At 40.4% G+C, this 21149-nt stretch overlaps 1 protein-coding gene and 1 long non-coding RNA gene across 2 annotated transcripts; one reads left to right on the plus strand and one right to left on the minus strand.

Moving 5' to 3' along the window:
- Positions 1-577: 577 nt before the first annotated feature.
- On the minus strand, positions 578-13600 carry unc93a (unc-93 homolog A). The gene is made up of 8 exons (XM_030046621.1): positions 13143-13600; positions 12603-12784; positions 8577-8806; positions 5819-5941; positions 3943-4154; positions 2900-3035; positions 1742-1873; positions 578-911 (listed from the first exon to the last, which is right to left on the minus strand). The coding sequence occupies exons 1-8, from the start codon at positions 13230-13232 to the stop codon at positions 622-624; spliced, it is 1395 nt and encodes a 464-aa protein (XP_029902481.1). The 5' UTR covers positions 13233-13600; the 3' UTR covers positions 578-621.
- On the plus strand, positions 8358-11823 carry LOC115355746 (uncharacterized). Its single transcript, XR_003927904.1, has 3 exons — positions 8358-8481; positions 8605-8733; positions 11653-11823. It is a non-coding gene; the product is annotated as an uncharacterized LOC115355746 (long non-coding RNA).
- Positions 13601-21149: the final 7549 nt, after the last annotated feature.

The following is a 21149-nucleotide window of genomic DNA, read 5'->3' on the forward strand; positions in this document are numbered from 1 at the left end:
ACATTTATCATATGGATCATACCTGATGATCTTTGCAGCAAAAGATCTTGATGGCCAAGGAAGGTCGAAGCACCGAAACGTTGCATATATAACATGTTATGGTGCAGGTGTGTAACCTTTATTTACAGCTATATTTTACAATTTATTTGACGTCAAGACCTCTGTTTTTACAGAAATATAATGTACAAACAAAGGAATCAGGTCAGTCAGCCTACAGATAGAACTGTAGACCAAAATCAACTTTTTGCCCGATGATGATGATTGTGCAAGTTAAATTATATTTGCAAACATAGTAGTTGTAGTAGTAGCTGAAGTATTTCTTACAAAAGTATTTGCACTAAGTAGTAACTGCATTAGCAGCAACATGTAGCCTAGATGCAGTAGGAATGAGTGGGAATTGATAATAATGCTGCATAGGACAGTAGTGGTGCTATCTTCCTCTCATTGTTACTGAGTGCTGGATACTGGCTGGATGCTCCAAATGCTAACTGTTAGCCTCCTGCCATTGAGGTGGACTTCCCCCCAGCTAACATTCATAAAAATAACCACTTGTCCTACATAACAGCTAGGGGAGAAGAGAAATAATATCACTTTCGTCAAAATGGGTGAACTATCCCTATTCTAGAGTCTGGTCTGAGCGATAACACGCATCTCATCTTTTTGAGTGGTTTCTTTGTATTTGTTGTAGGTTCCCTGTTCGATGGGAGGTGTGGGATTCTTGTATTCCCTGTACTCCACTATGGGGTAGGTGACGGCGGTCAGCAGCAGAACGGACAGCAGGATGTACAGTTTGATCTCCAGGCAGATGAAAGTGCTGTAGGCGAAGGCGATGACGAAGCCCAGGGACTCCCACATGCGGTAGTTGGCAAAAGCCGCCTCTTTGGCCCTGGGGAAGAGGATGCCGTACAGGGCTGCAACACACACACACACACAGCAGCCAGGTGAACATCAGCACTACTGACACAAGACACTTACCAAGGAAAACTCCAGAAGGGAGAAGGGTTTGGTATAGTGAAGGATTTGGTGCATTGTGGAAAATGTACAATTGTGTGCCAAAAATGTGGATTAAAACAAAAAAATAGAATAAAGTAAAAATAGAATGGCTATGTGACATCATTCTCAGGTGTTCAGATCATCATTTCACCAGCTGCCTCAGTGCTGAGCCTGATGTCGACGTGCTGCAGGCTCCTGCTCGGCTACAGCAGCGGTCACATAAATGGCTTTGGAATAACGAAGATAGCGCTACTCTTCCATAACAGGTAGCGCTCACAAACTGAGCAATTTGTGCATCAGTGGCTGTGGGTTTAGACAGCACTGTTCTTATGGGACTTGCTTTGGCTGCTTCTACACAGGACTTAGTGACAGCACAGAGGTTTGGAGTTTAAACGGTCTTGTTTGGTTTGTCAAATGAAGTAGCTTCTCTTTCAGAAAAACCTTATCTTTTTAATTTCATGACTAGAGTTACTATTTCGAGGGCTACTAATTCTGTTTCCCTATAATTTTATTCTAATCCAAGTGGAAAAGCGTCTGAAACACCATTTCAGTTGCAGCACGCCAAAACTCTCCTCTGACATCATGATCATCTCTACATGTGTGGAATCTCCAGTAAAAACATGTCATCAGTTCAGATTAGAGATAGACAACACCGACTGGAGCAGGTCTCATTTTTAGAGATGGGGTCCAAATCGGCTCCGTGCATTAGTCTAACACTTGATCAGCTAGCAGGTGTGTGTCTCCTCACCGTTGGTCTGAGTTTGCCAAATAGCGTCCGCCATTCCCCAGAGAGCAGGAAACACGAAGATGACGGCAATCTGGTCAGGATGAGGCTTCCAGAACAGCAGAGCCAGGATGCAGGAGAAGTTGGTGATGGCCGCTGCAAACGGGCAAATCACACTGTCACATAGGTGTTGGCATGCGTCTTCCAATCAGACTTTTGTGAAGAAACCAACCAATTTTTCCCATTCGCAACAGTTGTTTGGTTGTGTGGTGTGAACACTACAGCAGCCTGAGCCCTTTGACAGTCATGTTGGGTGAACTTGGAAAAGGTCATGAACGCCATAACCAAATGTCATGGCGATGCTAAAAAAAAAAAAAAGCAGTATTACCCATTTCGCTGCTGGAGGCACTACAGGAAAGGTCATGGTGTCACCAAAACTGCCAGATTTTACCGTTAAGGCAACTCAACTGCCATGAGATTTGGTGACAACAGTCATAGTGACGACTTTGAAGCAGGACGTCACGAAGTGGCTGCTTCTACCAAAAATTCTGACTTTAAAGGATTTTGATTATATGCTTCGAAATCTTTAGTACCCCTGTGTATTTGCAAAATGGTTTGTAAAATGTGGGCCAAAAATTCAAAATCACTGGTGTGATCCTTTAAATCCAAGGTAGAGCAGTGCAGCAGCCGTTTTTTCTTCCTATGAGAATTAATTAATTAAGAATTAATATAACCTTCATCGTGCGTGCCCTCAGTGTTTGAACAATAATAATGTGTTAATTATTAGTTATTGTTTTTGTTTTTTTAATTTAGTAAAATGTGTATAAATTAAAAACTACAACAAATCATCTGGTAAATTTGGTATTTACATTATACTCATTTTGTACTCTACTGTATAATTTTTTCTTTTTTTTTTTTTTTTGTCTTCCAGTATTGATGTAGGGTAAGTGGATAAATAGTTTTCTAAAGATGTTAACTATCAACTACTGTCATCTTTAAATACACAGCTTCTTTCCATTAGTGCGCAGTAACCATCTAAGTTCAGTTTGCTAATCACAGACTGCAGGATGCATACACAAAAGACTTGTACAGTGGCACCACTGTGCATTCATTTTCCCCAAATTAGAGAAGCACAGTTTACACTGTGCATCTGCAAATAGAGGAATAATTTTAAAAAATTACCCAGGAAGAAGAGTGCTGCTCTCCCGGTGTACTGAGCCAGCCTTCCAAAGAGAAAGGAGCAGACAGAGTTGGTGGCACCGAAACACATCATCACAAAGCCAACATAGTGGATCCCGAGGGCACACGTCACGTAGTTCTGCAGGAGAGACAGCATGAAGAGAAACGATGATGATGATGATGACAGTGGTAGTGGTGCTGATGAAAATGAAGATGAAAAAGCTGGTGAATTGTTCTGTAAATGCACCTTCACCTCCAGATTTTATATTTATTTTATTCAGGAATGACCGAAGGCAAAAAGCAGATGCAACAACAGCACTCTGGGTAGAAATTAGATTATTGTGGTCATTATTTAGATATAAATGTAACTTCCAAAGATATATAGTAGATGATGATCTGAAAAATCTGATGTTTCTGATGTGATTATTTTATGTTTCTGTATTCCTCAGCTAGTGTCTTTGATAAACCAAAATCTACACAACAGCACCCTCTCAGTGCCAGCTGTTTCAGGTTTCGTCTTCTCAGGTGGAAAATCCAAACTCCACCGCTCTGTACCGTCACTGAACGCCCCCAAACACAGCAAGAGCTCACCATTTTCTCTTGAGGTGAAATCACATCTCAGATGTTTCTTCATCTGTTTGCTCCGCCACTGAACTTGGGCTACATGTATGTGACACAGAGCTTTTCTACCCAGAGACAAAAAGTGCAACTCAGCCTATAAACCATTGTGGCTAATTACAAGAATTTCAAAAAGTGTTCTAAGTTTGACAGGAAACTAATGTCTAGAGCCTAAACCATGGGTGAATTGCTAGATAGTGCTACCTAATAGACATTGGCTTGACTACAACAGGTAAATAGGCGACAGGATGTAATTGCAGCAATAAGATGTGAAATGGATCTGTTTTCTCCACAGTATGCACATTTTTCTCTGTTGGAACCGTTCTGCTGGCACTGATAGAAAACAAAGATCTAGAGAGGAGGACAATGGCTTCAGAGGGTTGAACACTGCAACAAAAACATATGTGCCGTGCAGGAGATCCCCTCACCTTGGTGTACTCCCCAGAGAGGAAGCTCTGCTCAAAGCCGCTGTACATGGTGAGAGGGATGAGGGTCAACAGCCTCCAGTCCTTCAGGAGTCTGAACGTGGCCAGGAACGTGTGGCAGAACGGCTCCCGGTTCCCACGGAACTGGCTGGTCTGCTCCCGGTCGATGTTGTCCAGAAACACTGCCACGATGATCATGGCCAGCACCCCGACACCTAGCACACAGCACAGAGCATGAGACACAGACCGCAGGGACAGCAGAACATATGCAATGCAGCTTTCCACTGAACTAGGAACTAGAAGCTACCTTGGAAGTTCATTGTCATACTGTAGTGCAGGCCTATTCAATTGGCGGCCCGCGGGCCACATGCGGCCCAGAAGCAATTCCCAAGTGGCCCAGCTCGTGGTTCAACCAAAAAAGCAGAGAAAAACATTTGCGAGAATGAACTCGAAATCCCTGCAGTAGTTCAGAAAGTGAATGCAACACTCCACGTTGCCTAGCAACACACAACCAACTCACACTGCAGCGCGTTGTTTTGAAAGTTACTGATGCTAGCGGCTCAAAAGTATGTCTTTTTCAACCCTTAAACGAAAAATTGACGATGAAAACCGCCGTTTTAAATGTCTGGAAAATGTCTGGCCCAGCTTAAGGTCTCGGTTAAAAATCTGGCCCAACTGAATTTGTAATTGAATAGCCCTGCTGTAGTGGAATGAACAGAAAAAGATTATACATTTGGTAGATAATATGTTAAACATGAAAAATCACTGGTATGGTCCTTTATGCATAAAGTTAACTGCATTAGTCAACAATAGCCACTCCCCCCTGCCCTTTCTTAAAAAATACTATTAAAATACTATGATTATTTCCCAGCAATTAACATTAACGCCAACACATAGTCCAATAACTGTAGGCCAAAATTGGGGTCAACCTAGGACAAATTGCAAAAGAAGCAAACTCAACTGATTTTGTATCCTCAGTTTGTCCTGAGTGAGGGAAAAAAAAGTCCCAAGGAATCCCATTGGTGGAAAGTTTTGAAAATCACCTATATATGACCATATAATACCAAAAACACCCTTTTTAACACAGTTGAAAGAGGTTCAAAATTTTACTTTCAGATATCACTATAAAAATTCACAAGTTGATTACACACACCAAGATAAGAAAAAAAGTCAATTACAAGTTCTTTGAATTATTCTGTTTACACATCCATATCACACATTATCTGATTTGATATGCGCTAAATGGAAAAAATGCCAGAACAGTTATTTAAACAGTCAATTAAAAGGTTACTATATATATAGTAACTTTGAATTAAAATGTTACTATATAACAGTGAATTGAAAGGTTTCTATATATATAGTAACCTTTTAATTCACTGTTTAAATATCTGTTCTGGCATTTATTCCTTATATTCCTTATTACCGCATATCAAATCAGATAATGTGCGATATGCATGTGTAAACAGAATAATTCAAAGAACTTGTAATTGACTTTTTTTCTTGTCTTTGTGTGTGGAATCAACTTGTGAATTTTTATAGTGATATCTGAAAGTAAAATTTTGAACCCCTTTCCCCTGTGTGTTAAAAACAGTGTTTTTTGGTAATATGTGGTGATAAATAGGTGATTTTCACTTTTTCCACCAATGGCTATTCCTTGGGACTTTTTTCCCTCACTCAGGACAAACTGAGGATACAAAATCAGTTGAGTTTGCTTCTCTTGCAATTTGTCCTAGGTTGACCCCGATTTTGGCCTAAAATTACTGGACTAATGGTGTAAGGGACAATCCACTCCACCGTGCAATAAAACCCTGAAACACCTCGCTGTGCATTTTCCCTCACTGAGATGGTGTGTGCCAACAGTGTGTGATAAAGATATTACCAATGTAGCATCCGACCAGCGTCCAGACTAGTTTTTCATCTGGTCTGGAGGAGGAGGTGCCGTTGATCACAACATCACAGGCACCCACGCCGCAGAACTGCAGCTGCTCCTCTGTGATGTTGGCTGTCAGAAAACACACATTTCACACAGGAAAACAAACATATTCAACAGGGAAAATGTACACTGTAAATAAGGAAAAGCACTATAACCAATAGAAACCATCATTTATAATCATGGTATAATTGCTTTTTGTTAAAAATGTTTTTTGACAAATATACAGCCATACTTTGTAAGTAGACGCTCAAATTAATTTATTTGCAACATAACTTATTTGCAGAAAAATTAAGATGAATGTTACTTTTAATCCCTAAATTTCTTTCTGAAAACAAATACTGAAAACTGATGGTGGGACCTTCTTTCCTTCTGGGCAATGTTGGTGCGGTGACAAATTTTAATTGATGATTACCGATATGCTGAATCATATAACATCCTGTGTTCCTGCCAACATCATCATGCTGTCTTGGCAAACACCGTTTATTATTCTTTTTCTCTCCTGAACTGAACTCATAAACAGGCTGTACCTGGATTTTGACCTTGGACATAGGTGGTGGTGTTTGCATGTGTGTGTATGTGTGTGTGTGTGTGGCTGTTTGGCCATGTGTGGCCATGAGCCATCAAGCAGATGCTTACAACTTTGCATACACGTGCCCATCTCCTGGTGTGTAGGTTTGGTCTTGATATTTTATTTGAAACAGTTTTTTTTTTTCTTCATGCAATTTATGCAATTTATTTTTTCCAGATCTGACTTGCATTGCTCCTACCACACTGTAATCACTCAGGCAAAAAAAAAAAAAAAAAAAAAAGACTTATTTCCTAATTTCCAGTTTATCGTCTTGAAATTGGAATTGTGGATGAGCGCATGATTGTTCACCAGAAATAGTCCTAGAAATAAACCCGGCTACATCAGCTGCATTTAGTGGAAGGTAAATGGACTGCTTTTCTATAGTGCTTTTCTAGTTGATGATATTTCATCTCTTTTATTCCTAAATTTACAGGTCATAAAACAACAAGCCTGAGAGTCTGACAGCCCTGCTAGTGGTCTGTGTAAGAGGCCAAGGTGTTTGGAGGCCTGTGTCATTAATAAAGGGGCTAAATACGAAATTATGCAAATACCATTCTTGCCTTACACCATAGTGAACATACTATGACATAATGAAGCTTAGCTGTGCACTTCTACAGTAAATCTATAATTTTTGGCACCATGGGTATATTATAGTTTAAGCACTGCTTCTCATACAGACTGTATCTAGGTACAGTCCAGAGTAAGCTCTTAGTTACAGCTAGTTAGTTTTAGTCTAACTGAAGACTGAAATTGGTTGCACCCCTACTTAATGAATGTCTTAAAGGCTTCAGAATAAATTGGAAAATCGGTTACTAACAGCAGTGTCCAATAGAAAAGCATCAAACATGCAAACAGGGAAGTCTTTGCAGCATCACAAACTGGAGAACACCAAGAATAAACGTTAATGGCCGTTAACTAATATCACATTCAGCTCCAGTTAACTGCCTCTTTGTGCGAATTAACTGTATTTATTAACAATTTGTTGCTCAAGTCATGTAATGCTAGGCTCAGCTTGTGTGACAGGGAAATCATGAGAGCTCCACCTGCTTAGGGGTAGATAGAAATATTTAGTCACAAGATACTCAGTTCAATGTCATCATGTCTAGTTTGTGTGGTGCAACTCTTTTGATTTCATAGTGTGTCAACTTGCACAGACACTTAAGTTACAACCAGCTTCAAATTGTGAAAAATTCCTCAGTGAACTGACATGAAACATGATGCAAGAAATGCTCTCTGAACATTTCACAGAGTGATTCTCGGAATTTGGCGCTTTCTGATGTTTTAAAGTTAAGCGCAGGAGAAAGTTATTAAACAAGTTTAAAATGAATGAAAATCCTTGGGTGCACCCGGTCAGCTCCAGAATTACAACCAAAGTCAGTGAGGTGAGTTAGTGTGAGAGATGAGGCCTGGAGTTGCAAGGGTTTGTTTGCTGGCACCCACGAGTGAGTCTGTGCCCCACTCGGGCCACCCCTCTCTAAAAAGTCTGGACACGCCCCTGCTGGTCACTGTGCTCTAAAGCAACATGATGCAGTTTATCACTGTGCCCTCTATTTCATTACAGGACATACATGTCATACTCATCACTATGGACTGTGGGAGAGAGGAGGTTGTACCAGCATTAACAAGAAAACTATTATTATTCTGTTCATGACACCAGACCCTTGATATACTTTATATATCATACATATGTCTAACTTTATATATACTCTATATTTTGCTGAAGCTCACTCAGTTTTCAGAATCAGTGTGCCTGGTTGTAATGGAGAAATTAGAATGAGTAGAGGTTAGTACTGCTTGTGGACTGAAATGGTTTTGATATTCTGTGCTTTGTTTTGATGAGGTCTGTCATTGTAATGAGGAATTTGTCTTGCCACCTGTGATTTTTGTCATGTGACTTCATCATGTGACCAAGTCACATGTAATTGTAGCATATAGGTCCTTTCCCTTGGTGTGATAGCCATGCACTGAACTGCAGCTGTGGCTGGGTATTTATTGGCCTAAGCACCTACAAAGACTTAGAATTTAAAGATTTAAAGAAGCAGTGAGTAGTTCCTGATACTTCTTTGCATTTACTGTATAGAATAATGAGTTACAGCCCATAATTGTCAGTAATGTACACTATTCATATCTTCCTACCTATTTTGGTGTCCTGTCCAAATATGAGTGAGGACATGAGGTTTCCCCAGACTGCAGAAGACTGTAAGATGAAGAAGAAGATGCCGAAGTACAGGTTGATGACGTCAGAGCCCTTCTTGCCCTCGTTGGCAGCCTGGATGTTCCCAGAGATGGTCAGGTAGGTGCATTTAGCTGACCAGAGAGGAGAGCCGCCCAAGCCCAGGATCACCGAGGTCGGGATGAGCGTGTACCTGTGTGAGAGATCACAAGTAAATTCTATGAGCCTCCCCAGCTGGCATTTTAACATTTATTCAACACTGAGTCAACATCATAACCCATGGGTGAATCAATGTTGAATTTGGTTTTGATTTTGCAAACCCAATCAACGTTGATATTGTGATGTTGTTTCAATGTCTTACATTTCAACATGAGTGAACTAATGTTGAAGGCCCAAGAGTGAATTAATATAGAAAATTCCCCGCGGAAATTTTGAGAGTGCCTCGGGCGCCGTTGCCGGGGGGTGCGTGTCTGACCTCTGTCTGAATCACTAAAAAGTAAGAAGAAGAAACTCTGAATGTGTTTGCCACCCTTGCGACCTTGTGGCCACGTGGTAAACCACCAGACCTGTGCTGTTTGTAGGTTGTGTAGTGTTGTTGCTCTTGCCCAGGTAGGGAGTTGAACCCTGCATGGCAGGCAGAGACTTTATCAGCTGCTGTACTACTGGTGCTTGTGTGGCCTGAACCAGAAATGAGGCTCTATAAAGTGTGTGAGCACACAGCATGAGTTACAGTGGCTCTTGGCAGAGAAGCGCCTAAAAGTAGTGTTCAATTACAAAAGTGTGTGTTTCTCCTTCTCTCCCCAGCTGGTGGGTTCCAGGTATAATGGGAGTCTATGGGGGAGCTGGCACTCCTGCCTCGTTAAGTGTCACTGTGTAAAAAGTTTATGTTGCTTTGCTTTTCTAGTTACATTTTTCAAAGCAGAGCTATTTTTCCTACTACTTTCCTTCTACTTTCCTCTTTCTTTCTTCTTTATATTCATTGCAGCCTATTAGCAAGTGTTTGACAGTTTCTGGTGTATTGCAGTCGGGTCCAGTGGGGTGTTTTCCTATAATATGCAGAGTCTGGTCAAGTCCTGTGTGGCCTATTTTTAAGTGGATCTCCTGCACTGTTTCAGTAATATTCCAATATTCTTGCCAAATTTTGTGTATTTGATCCTTTATAAGATTTATGACTTCTGCCTTATGTCTATTGTCTGTATCATTTTCTATACTTCCTGCTTATGAAGTCTCATGTGACCTCTTTGTATTCGAATACACCACATGCAGGACACGAACTCATCTGTGTCTATTTTTAATGTATAAAATGTATATTTTAGATTTTTTTTTAATTGAAGAACATTATGAACAAAATACAAAAAATGCTAGTAAAATAAAAATAACGATCATAATGGTAATTTCAAAATAGAACATGGAAGAGGACAATAGGTTGAATCAACATACAGATCTTGTTTAAATTTCAACGTTGATTTATTGATAGGTTGTCAACGTTTCCGCAATTGTTAGCTTTATATATTATTTCAACATTGTTTCAATGCTGAAACAACAACTGACATATTTTAAATTATATTTCAACGTTGAACGTCGGTTGAATGCCAGCTGGGTCTATTCATCTGTTTTACCCTTTATGTCTTTTTGTTTGTTTGGTGACACAGGGCAAACCCCAAAGCAGCGTGACACTCAAACTGCTTCGCCACAGCCACAGCCACAAAATTACATGAGAATTAGAAAAAAAAAAAAAAAAAAAGGTTTTAGAAATTTGCCAAAGAAGTGTAGCAAAAAATACAAGAAACTGATCAGGAAATTTGCCAAAATGTGCCTGAAAAGTAGTAAAAAGTTAAAAATATATATTATTATTATTTTAATTTAATTACAGGGAGACCACAATAAAATTATCCTCCCAAAAACTACAAATAAATACATACATACATACATACATACGTACAAGAAAATTGCTTAACCCTCCTGTTATCTTAGGGTTCAATCTGACCCAATTCAGTGTTTAACATATCTAAATACATGATTAACATTGTTTTTGTTTGTTTGTTTGTTTGTTTGTTGTTTTTTTGCCTCATATTTCTTGACTTTTCCTAATTTAGTGGGGACAAGTGGGTAAAAATAAAATTAACATGTTTTTAAAGACCTGGACACATTTTGTAGCTGCAGGTGTTACTAGGTTTTACCTATCAGCTGTAGCTGGTTAGGATGACACTGAGGAACTATAACATGCCATTTATAATCATCAAAACCTAATTTGTCTCAAATTTTCTTTAGGGCCCTCACCTAACATCTGCACACCTGCAGTAGTACCACAACCACTGATAGTTAATGTGACATTTGGGAGAGAAAAACCTGATTCCCACAAGAACTTGTTTACTTAAAAATATGTTTTTATGTAAGGGGCTATTTAGAAAGTCAACAAGAAACATAAACTTGGGTGCCAATTTTTATTATAATTGTTTCAGGAGATTTAAGCTAGTGGAGCTAACAGGAGGGTTAAAACAAGTTGAAATGGTGAAGTGGCTCCTGGGGTTTAACTGAGTCTCTGTCATAATAAAACGGCCAGACCTAACACTTAAAATTACACATAAAATGATTATTATTTTTTAAATCTATAGCATATATTTAGCAGAGCCAGCTGGGTGGAACCGGACAAGGTGACTGTGTAGTTGTGACAGTCTGTAGTTTCAATCTTAAAAAATGAGAGTTATGACAAACATTTCATTGGCATGCTTAATTTTTTTTTTTTTTTTTTTTTTTATTTCACTGTGATCAAGCCCTGTAATGCAGACAGACATTGGTGTGCCACTTAAACAGCATAAAAAAAAACAGCTGAAATCCAGGTCACATTTGTTTCTTACTCCATCTGAGTGACGATGCAGTCGCCAACTTATCAAATTACACTTTGGAATCGGGTTATCAGGTTAGCAATAAGGAAGCACTTGCGGCCCAAAATGACCATACTACTGTAAAAAAAGGGGAAAAACTAACATAATTTATGCCTTTTACATTCTCAGTTGATGTTTTTTTTTTTTTTCTCAGAATATTACCCCAGAAGAGTCATCATCCCAGCATTAGAGCAGGTATCCAAACTGCAGCTTTGCAAAACAGCATCCCAGTCAACATCCCAGTCCAGTGGTCTAAATTCTGTTTCAGGTGCTACTCTGATTTGGTAACGCACCAACTCTTAACTACAATTTGTGAATTATGGCAGCAAAGATCCTTTAAAAAATGATAATGAATTAAAAAATAGATCAATATAAAAAATGCATTATGAGGTGTTTGTGTTGTTGGTTTTCCAGCATGAGCAGGGGCGCTGCCAGGAATTTTGGGCCCCATGAAAAAAAAAATATATATATATTTACTCGATGATGGTGTAATAATTTTATATTAGTTTTTACCTATTTTTTGGGGCCCCTGTCAGGCAAGGGCCCTCGGAATTGTCCTAACTTTTCCCCCATATACGGCACCCCTGAGCATGAGATGGGCCTCAGTGTGGGTTGACATTCAGATTGAACGGCCATTCTGTTTCCACTCCATTATTCAGGCTGAAATTGGCCTGGTCCTGTCTAAACTACAACGGTACAGCATGTACAGCACTTTGTTTCAGCTGTGGTTGTTTTTAAAGTGCTATATAAATAAAGCTGAGTTGAGTTGAGTTGAGTAGACTCTAGATTTTCAACCCTAGATTTGCAGAATTCTTCCAAATCTAGGCTTGAACTCTGACGAGTGTGGTTAAAGTTAGGGTTCAGGTTGAGGTTTGGGCAGAGTGAATGACTACAGTGCAGATAAAGTGTGCATGTGCAAGAGTGTGTGAGAATTTTACAAATCTATTAAGACATTGCAGCTGAACTGGGCAACAGCAGGATCCACTGAATCGCATGGAATTTTTTAAAGTGAGCGTGCGATTTCAAGGTCTGCAGCCAGGCTGTCAACATCTACCGTTTCATCAGCATATAAGTGACGGGCTGCTTGATTAAATTATTGATTACCATCCAGGGTAGAGGTTCCCAAAGGAGTAGGAGACGTAGCAGGCCATGCTGACCACGATGGTCCATTTGCAGCCCAGGTTCTTGATCATGATGGGAGGCAGAAACATGGAGGAGATGATGATGGAGGCGTAGATGACACTTAGAGACGCCACACCCATCCCCTCCTCGGCATTCAGGCTGCTCTGATGAGAGACAAGACAATTGGATGGGATTAAAACAAGAATTTCCAATGGTTTTGCTGGCTAAAATGAACTAAAGATGCACAAAAATATAGTTAACATGCCAAACACAGTCTATAATTTTTAGTGGTGGGTTTGTTTAGTTCCTTATATACATTCACAAAAATAATCATCCTCAACAAACAGCAGTTTTTTTTTAAGAACACCAAATATAAAGTGGCGGGAAAGTGACAGGCAGTTTCAGAACTAAACCTGACTGTCTGCATGATGTATGTTTAGCGGTTTTTAAACAGATCCCAGATCTCAGGAACCAAACCCAGCACCCACTCAGCTACTGCACTGCCTTCAGCTGTCCTCTTACCTGTAAGCTCTGCAAGCCTCCATACGCCGTGAACAGAGACAGAAACCCGATGGAGACCACCAACACATTCTTGAAGTTACGGTTAAACATGGCTGCTTCTCCACACACCCTCACCTCGCAACAGAGAGAAAATAAAGTCTATTAATTGGGATTATATGTTGCCCCAAAACACCAGCTTCATAAAGAACCCGCCCCGTCCGAGAGCCAAAGTCAAATGAGGACTGTGCCTCTGATACAGTAAAACCCGGCCATATTTGAGATCAAAGTTCACCTGCAAGTCACACACATCTGAACGTGTGCATTTTGCAGCTGATCCCTTATCAATAGACCTCCCTTCTTTTCAATCATTAAAGGGAGACTGTTTTCCAACTAAGAGACCATAACTGTAATCCTGAGCTGTAGTTTCCACTTCCTACTCACTAGATCTGACTCTTTCAGTTTTATATCCTTTCTCACTCTTTTTCTCTCCATCTTTATTCCAGTGAGTACTTGACTTTAACCCTTTATAGGGCACTCGTTGAAATACTTTGAAATTTAAAAAAAACAAAACAACCCTAGACTGTTATTAGTGAACATGACAGGACTTTATTACTTATATAAAATTTTTCTAAAATTTTCATTTTGTTATAGAAAATCAAAGATTGGATTGGTCAAATGCCACAATCATGTGACCTGGGATGTAGAGCGATCTTTGCTGATTGGCTGGGTGAAGACCAAATGATTATTGAACTAACTGAGACAGGGGATGGGCCTGATATGTAAAATTTCTGAAATTACCAAAAAATAGTCACTTGCCCTATAAAGGGTTAAATTCAAGTTTTCAGGGTTAGGCTGCATGGATTTTTTTTTTTTTTTTTTTTTTTTTTTTTTATGATCTCAGGTCACGTTCAGCAGCATTTGAGAGTTGTTTCCCATCCATACTGAATGAGTGGCACAGAGCAAAGGTTTATAGTGTTATTGTTGGACCACTTCCTGTAAGAGTAAAACCCTTTTTCAAACTGTAACCACACAGAAGCCTCTAAACATAATGACCACATGGTAGCTTGTTGTTCAAGAAAATATGGCATGACTGTCATCCCACAATCAGTCTTTTCTTCTGACTGTAAAAAGGTGACCACAGCCTAACACTGTTTTTGTTTGTTTTTCAGAATGCCCTCTCTCTGGATAGAGGAAGAAACTAGGGTTAGACTGATGCACTGGTTTGATGATGTTGGCCTTTTATTAAAAAACAGATTGAACCGACTGTCCAGTCAAGATGACAGCCCTGCTAGCTCATCCGAAAAGTGCCTGGAACCCAGGATTCACTTCCTGAGGATGGCCAAAATCAGGATCCATTAACTTAACCTGGAACTGTGTCACTGCCGATGGAACTGATTCCAGAAGTTGTGAAATAGCCTTTAACGCCTCGCCAAGTTCTTAGAGCCTTTATGCTCTTAACAGCAGGAACCTGAGCTACTCCTAGCTAACAGGACTAATCATTAAGGGACAAAAAGAGAGGGAGATTTTCATTTTTGCCAAGAAGTGTGGGAAGCATGGAGGGACGTCCATGTGTCCCTGGAAATATTACAAGGAGCTTAAAATGTCCCTCTTAAAAATAGAGCATAAAATTGTGAAGTATTTTGCCTTTGCAAGATTTTTTTTTTCTTTCAATGATTATTTTGGGGACATTTCTGCTTTATTAGACGGGTACTGTAGAGAGAGACAGGAAAGACAGGGCAGAGGCAGCGAGACAAGACCAGCCTCCACAGTGTATGCTATGAGCTCTATATGATGAGCCACCGGGCGCCCCTGCCTTTGCAAGAGTTTCTATTCTAAAGTGTCTTTCCTGACAGTCCCCAGTTCAACCTGGGGCTGTTAAGAACATCACCAAGAGCATTTGTCATGCAGACACTGACACCATCTCTAACCACTGGCTGGTGACACCCAGCTGAGTGAGTGTGAGTGCACTGCAGCTGTCCGTGCAGAGCAGGCCCAGCTGAGAGGGAGAGCTAGTGTTGGTGAGACTTGTGGCTGGAAGGCTTGTTTGTCGGTTGCCCTCTCCAACCTAACCGCTAGTCAGCAACAGCTGGGTGAACATTGCACAGCGAGCTGTTTGGAATCAGTTCTACCAAGCAACTGCTCACTTCCACTCTCACTGGATTTTCTTGAATTTTGTCATAGGAAATTGTAGCAATTGTCCTTTCAAAAGAGACTGTGGACATAGCTTGAAAGCCACTGTGCCACAAGGAGAACCTGGTGTCCTTTGTTTTCAGCAGCCGGGAGGGAATGGAGTGGGGGGGTGGTGGCAGTCCCTTGTTGGGAGCGAAGCTTGACTCACTCTGCCTGTCTGGCAGAGCCCTGATGGCTGGAGTGTGGTGGGGTAGACAGGCAGCTGCATTTAGAGCCAAGGTGGCACAGATATGGCCCTTTTCCACTAGTACCTACTCGGCTTGACTTGGCGCGACTCTACTTGGTTTGAGAGCTTTTCCATTAGGTGGTAGTACCTGGTAGCAGATACTATTTTGGGACCTACTCAGCCGGGGTTCCAAGCGAGCTGAGTCGAGCTGAGTTGAGCCGAAATGTGACGTAAACGCCGTGCAGGCCACTGATTGGACAGGGAGTGACGACACATGAGAGCGACTCCTGTACAAAAACCAAACCCGGCATTAAAAAAAAAAAAAAAAAAAAAACGGCAACAGCAACCGTGCGCATTGATCACCACTGAAGTTGGCAAAGTTGGAAAATGACAAGCAAACCGGTACCGTGGTCAAATGAAGAGGTGGAGACTTTTCTGTGCTTGGTGGCGGCCCAGAGAATCCAGAGGGAGCTGGACGGTGCGCGGCCTTGATATGACGACTCCACCCACAGCGAGGTGCTACTCAACTGTAATGGAAAACCAGCTGAACCGTGTCGAGGCGAGTAGAGTCGAGCCGAGTAGGTACTAGTGGAAAAGGGGCAAACGTGACCATGCACCCATCAGTCAGAGTGGAGCTGCACTGATGAGACTCAAGTAAGTTAGTTAGAAAGTGGTTCACTTAGTTAGATAATTACTTGCTTTAATTAACTTAACTGATTGGATTTTTTGACATCAACAACAAAGAGACTCTGAGTGGACAAGTTTTAGAACCTAATGCCCCTTCTTGTAGATACGACATGTGTTTAGCAATGCCAGCACATAAACTGGCCTGGCAGAGGGCACCTTTTATTTTTAGCCAGATTTGTTTAAGATGTCTTGAAACCAGCGTTTCCATGTTGAAGCTTTAGTAGCTGCATAACTTTGAGTAACTTTGATACACAATGTATTGCTCAAAAGGTGTTGCAGTAGTTGTTACTGACTCTTCAGTAGGAAACTCCCAAGCCGGTGTTGTCATCGTTGTGCATTTGTTTCTTTTAGACAGAAGCAACTTTGTGAGGAACTGCAAAGTATGTGATTTAGCTGTCAATGTGTCGGAGTATCTATAGCTTAGAGAAGTCCAATTAAAATGTTTTGCCACTGAGGAAATTCATTGCCAATTCAAAGGTGAAATTTAGTGGTGAAAAATCTGGATAATTTCAGCTTATGGCATACATTTGAATGTTATTGCAGGCCACATACAAATTATATTTGGACATTTAGGGGATCACAGAATGAGGATGCACGAGCTCTACTACCTGCAGCTTTATGACCCCAGATCAGCTCTGTCTAGAGGCTGGTCAGGTTTGCCTGCCTGCAATTAGAAGTACAAGATTCTCATCTCCAGACTGGTGACGAGAGGGACTCATCCTATACTGAGACCTTCCCAGCTGCCACCCTGACTAACCCCTTTAAACACAGGGCCACTTTAGTCCAGCTCCTCACTAAATACAACAGTTGGTGTGGTTGCTGGGTTTATGTTAACAAGTAAACCTTTCCTGCTAAGGGCAGGTTGCTTTGAAAGTCTGAAGAACCCGATCAGAACAGAAAATGTCTGCTTGACATCGCCAAGCACAGTAACCCCTCTGAGGAGCTCGTCCCCTCAGATGGGAGATACTTACCTTCTTAGAAAATGTATCAACAAGTAATAGCAAATATACAAGTAATAAATAATAATTTAGAAGAAAAACAGAAAGAAATGTTTACCACCAAGTCCTGCTCCACAAAAAAAAAAAAAAAAAAAAACCAAGTCTGGGAGGAATTAAACAAACAAACAAAAAAAAGGCAATGGAAAAAGGGATGCCTCTGAATTTTGGTGAGGTTGATGAGCACAGATTCTGTCTCTTCAAAAAACTCCACAAAGCTCCTCAAAAAGAGAAATTTCTCAGCTCTTTTTTTTTATTCCTTTCTCATCCTCGACATCAAGTCATACAAAATCTTCCAGTAATCACTTTGTTGCAAAAACTTAGTAAAATCAAAAGTACATGGCAATTTTATATTTTTGCCAGCAATAAAATGACTCTTTGACTGACTGACTTTTTGCACATCCTCATCACTGACTGCAGCCGCTGACAAGTGACAAAGCTTGGTTTTGCTCTCCAGTGCATCAGCACCACTCAGCTGTCCTAAGGTATAGAGAAGTAACTTCTTTGACTTCCCTTTCAACAACAGATGTTTCCTGTCTGTTAGGGTTAGGGCTGTTCTTATTCACCATCCTTTCATGAATTCTTATCCAAATCCCATCATTACAGTAACTTAACAAGCTGTGACCGGCTGGGCGAGCAATGGATCCCCACGTTACGCAACACTGTCGGTCCACGAGGGATACAACTGACAGAATTAGCCTCGATCCAGACAGAGGGCAAAAATACTTTGTGTGAGATAAACTGAGCGAGAGGTACTGCCTTGAAAACATCACACAAGAGAAGATGTGAGTGGGGTGTGACATTCTATCTGTGAAGCAATCAATTAATGAATTAATGACAAAATAGTGGCCATATCAATTCATGCAAAATCTGCGGTCAAATAGTCTTTTTGTCCTTAGGAACGTCCTCATCTGAGTGAAATGACATATGAAATGAAGTATGTGCATTATGTATAAAGTTGTGCATAATCCTACAAAAATATTACAACAATAAATGAGCATATGTAAAAATATACCTATATACGACCTATATACACAGGGATGTTGCACTGTTGAATTATTGTCAAGTCCTACAATTGCACAGGCTTATGCTTAGGCTTATAACCATCATAGTCAGAATATGAACCATAACACACAAGTCTGTCTTTGAAGAAAACAGATATGAGACGTTTTTAGCCAGATGATGTTTTTATTCAGCATGTTTGAAACGTGAGAATGATGATACTGTGTGTACAGTAGTAGATTTGCAGGAATCCAACAATTATTTTCATACTTTCATACTAACTAGGATAGACAGGAGGGTGACCGAGAGCAGCCATTCTTATTGTGACAACCATTTGGTCTCACTTTTGTGCTTGGTGTCCCATATTTTCCTTTTTATTTCACTTTGGTAATGAAGTGAAATGAACCTTGGTAATGAAGTCATGTTTTTCACTGTGTACTGCATGTTCATATCGCCTACATGAAACAACACGATGAGCTTTTTGTGGTCCATTTTTGGAGCATTGTAGTTTCACCATGGCAGACCCACATCAATAACATCCACTGTAGCATAATGAACATGGCCTAGGGTGAGGGCAGTTGGATTCTCTTAGCTCCACACTTGTCCTTTAATAAGTTCTCATAAATTGTACTTCAAATCTTTCCTTGACCTTATGTTGTTTTCCATTCAGGTAAAGGAAAGATGAGCAAGAAAAAGGCATGGACCTAATTTATTTGACTATTCGACCGCAGCCTGGGTGGGACCAGCTGAGGAGTTATGAAAATGTGTAAAATGACTATGATCAGCAAGTGGTATGCATTTTACAACTGAAGCAGATACGAGGCAGCTAATAAAACGGTAATGTGGAGCGCTGTCTAAATGATAAACCAGGTCGCAAAGTTGTAAAGCAGAAAGGACTTCCTGCTCGTCACTAAACATAATTATCCACCGTTATCAAAACATGATAGTTGCCTTGACAGTTGTTGATTGCCCTAGACTTTATTATTCATTGATAATCATCAAGACGTGCAAATCCTTGAGGTTTATAGACTGTAGAAAAAGCTCACCCTTAAATCAAATGTCTTCCTTTGTTGTTGTTGTTTTTACCTCAGGTGGTCAGGGTTGTATTGTACACTCCAAACTACATACACACTAATGAAGTGGTTGACCAGTGGATGGTTGTAGATGGGCTGTGGTTTGATATGTCTAGTGGTTTTATCAGTGGCAGATAAAGCCAACACATCAGCCTATAGCTTCACTCCACCCTCCTTAAAATAAACAGTTGAGTACGTCAGCCCTGTTTATCAGCCAGTGATTTACACTCGCTTCATTAAACGGTAACTTCCAGGCATTAGGGTTAGCGTTATCATACTCTGATGTAATGAGCATTACTTTTTTTATTATTATTACATATTTCTTGTAATATTGGTCAATACTGCACTGGTTGTCAATGGAAGGCCTTTGACCTGACGTCACTCTAATACAACTTGGACTAGAGCCCACACAAGCGTGCATAACTGCCCAGCAGAGAAGAATATATATTTCAGTGTTTTTCTATTAATTTCCATATAACTATGTGAAGGTAAGTCATATCTATGAACATGACTGCAAGAACGGTCATGATCAACCCAGCTATCCAAATAGTAGTATAACCAAATGACCACTAGAGGGAGTCCGAGTCAACAAATAAAACTTAGAAAACCCTGATGAATACAAGATGTCCCCCAGTACATTTAAACTGGTAACTGGAAAACTTTTTATTGAAATTAGTGAATAGTAGATGATGTAATAGTGCACATTATCTATGTCTTTGCTCCCATGTTCACATCAAGCTCTGTCAGTTTGATATGCGGAGCTGGTTGGAGGCTTAAAAAGACTAAGGAGATGTCAAATGCCATGACTCTTCCATGACTTTCACTAACAGAGTCGGAGGGTTTTCATAACATCAGTTAATTTAACGTGGTGGCTAGTTAGCTCGAGGCCAGGAAGTCCCTGTTTGTTCAGGTTAATTGTGCTGACTCAGTGTTTTGGTGGAGCGACTCGGGCTAAAGACAATAAACTCTCACAGTTAGCTACATATGGAAACAAATCTACCTAAGACTAATCACTTTCATTTATAACATTAATGACTTAACCCACACCACAATGATCTTCCACAATGATCTTCTTCAGGTACCTCTTTTTTTTTTTTTTTTTAAAGGGGTTGTTCACTCATTTTGAAAAATGTGATATTATTTCCCTCCCCTCCAAGCTATTATGTAGGACAGTAGTGGTGCTATCTTCCCCTTGGTACTGAGTGCTGGATACAGGCTGGATGCTCCAAATGCTAACTGTTAGCCTCCTGCCATTGAGTTGGACTTCCCCCCAGCTAACATTCTGAAAAATAACTGCCTCAATCTACTGAGATTGATGAATAACCAAAGTTTGATAACATGTAGCAGTTTTTCACAGACCAAACTGGCGTGAGGTTGCAAAAAGTCTGGGAAATAAATAACTGTTAGCCTCCTGCCACTGAGGTGGACTTCCCCCCAGCTAACAATTGTAAATATAATTGCCGAGGGGGGGAGAGAAATAATATCACATTGTGTAAAATAGGTGAACTGTCCCTTTAAGTGTAATTGTTACATATTTAGTCATTATTTGCACAAAGCCATTTTCCAGTAGATTTAGTCAGAACTATTTGATAGATTTTTGACACAACTGCAGAGCCTGTATAAGATTTAATGCACCAGAATGAAAATAAACCACTCCGCGGATAAATACAGATTTACTCAGTGATGAAATGCAGTCATACTTTTTCCTCGGTACTCAACCGTAAAAGAATGTAAATAGCACGAGTGGGATGGCAGTATAAAAGCAGAGGTTGAATAGAGGTGAAACTCCAGATAACAGAACGCACCGCTGCTTTAAAGCACTTGACTGTCGACTTTGAACTCTGCAGCGCCAAGTTTCCCAACGTCATCATCCAAGAATCCTATCAATATTCCCTGTTAGGAAATATTCTGCCAT

This window comes from Myripristis murdjan, chromosome 24 (assembly GCF_902150065.1).
Source record: "Myripristis murdjan chromosome 24, fMyrMur1.1, whole genome shotgun sequence".
NCBI classification, from domain to species: domain Eukaryota; kingdom Metazoa; phylum Chordata; class Actinopteri; order Holocentriformes; family Holocentridae; genus Myripristis; species Myripristis murdjan.

What these genes read in the sequence shown, in the direction of transcription:
- unc93a (XM_030046621.1), bottom strand. Translation starts at nt 13,232, where the DNA reads ATGTTTAACCGTAACTTCAAGAATGTGTTGGTGGTCTCCATCGGGTTT. An exon ending in GCTGGTCGGATGCTACATTG is followed by an intron (nt 4,155 to 5,818) that starts GTAATATCTTTA and finishes GCTGTGTGCTAG; the next exon opens with GTGTCGGGGTGCTGGCCATG. An exon ending in TTGGCAAACTCAGACCAACG is followed by an intron (nt 912 to 1,741) that starts GTGAGGAGACAC and finishes TGTGTGTTGCAG; the next exon opens with CCCTGTACGGCATCCTCTTC.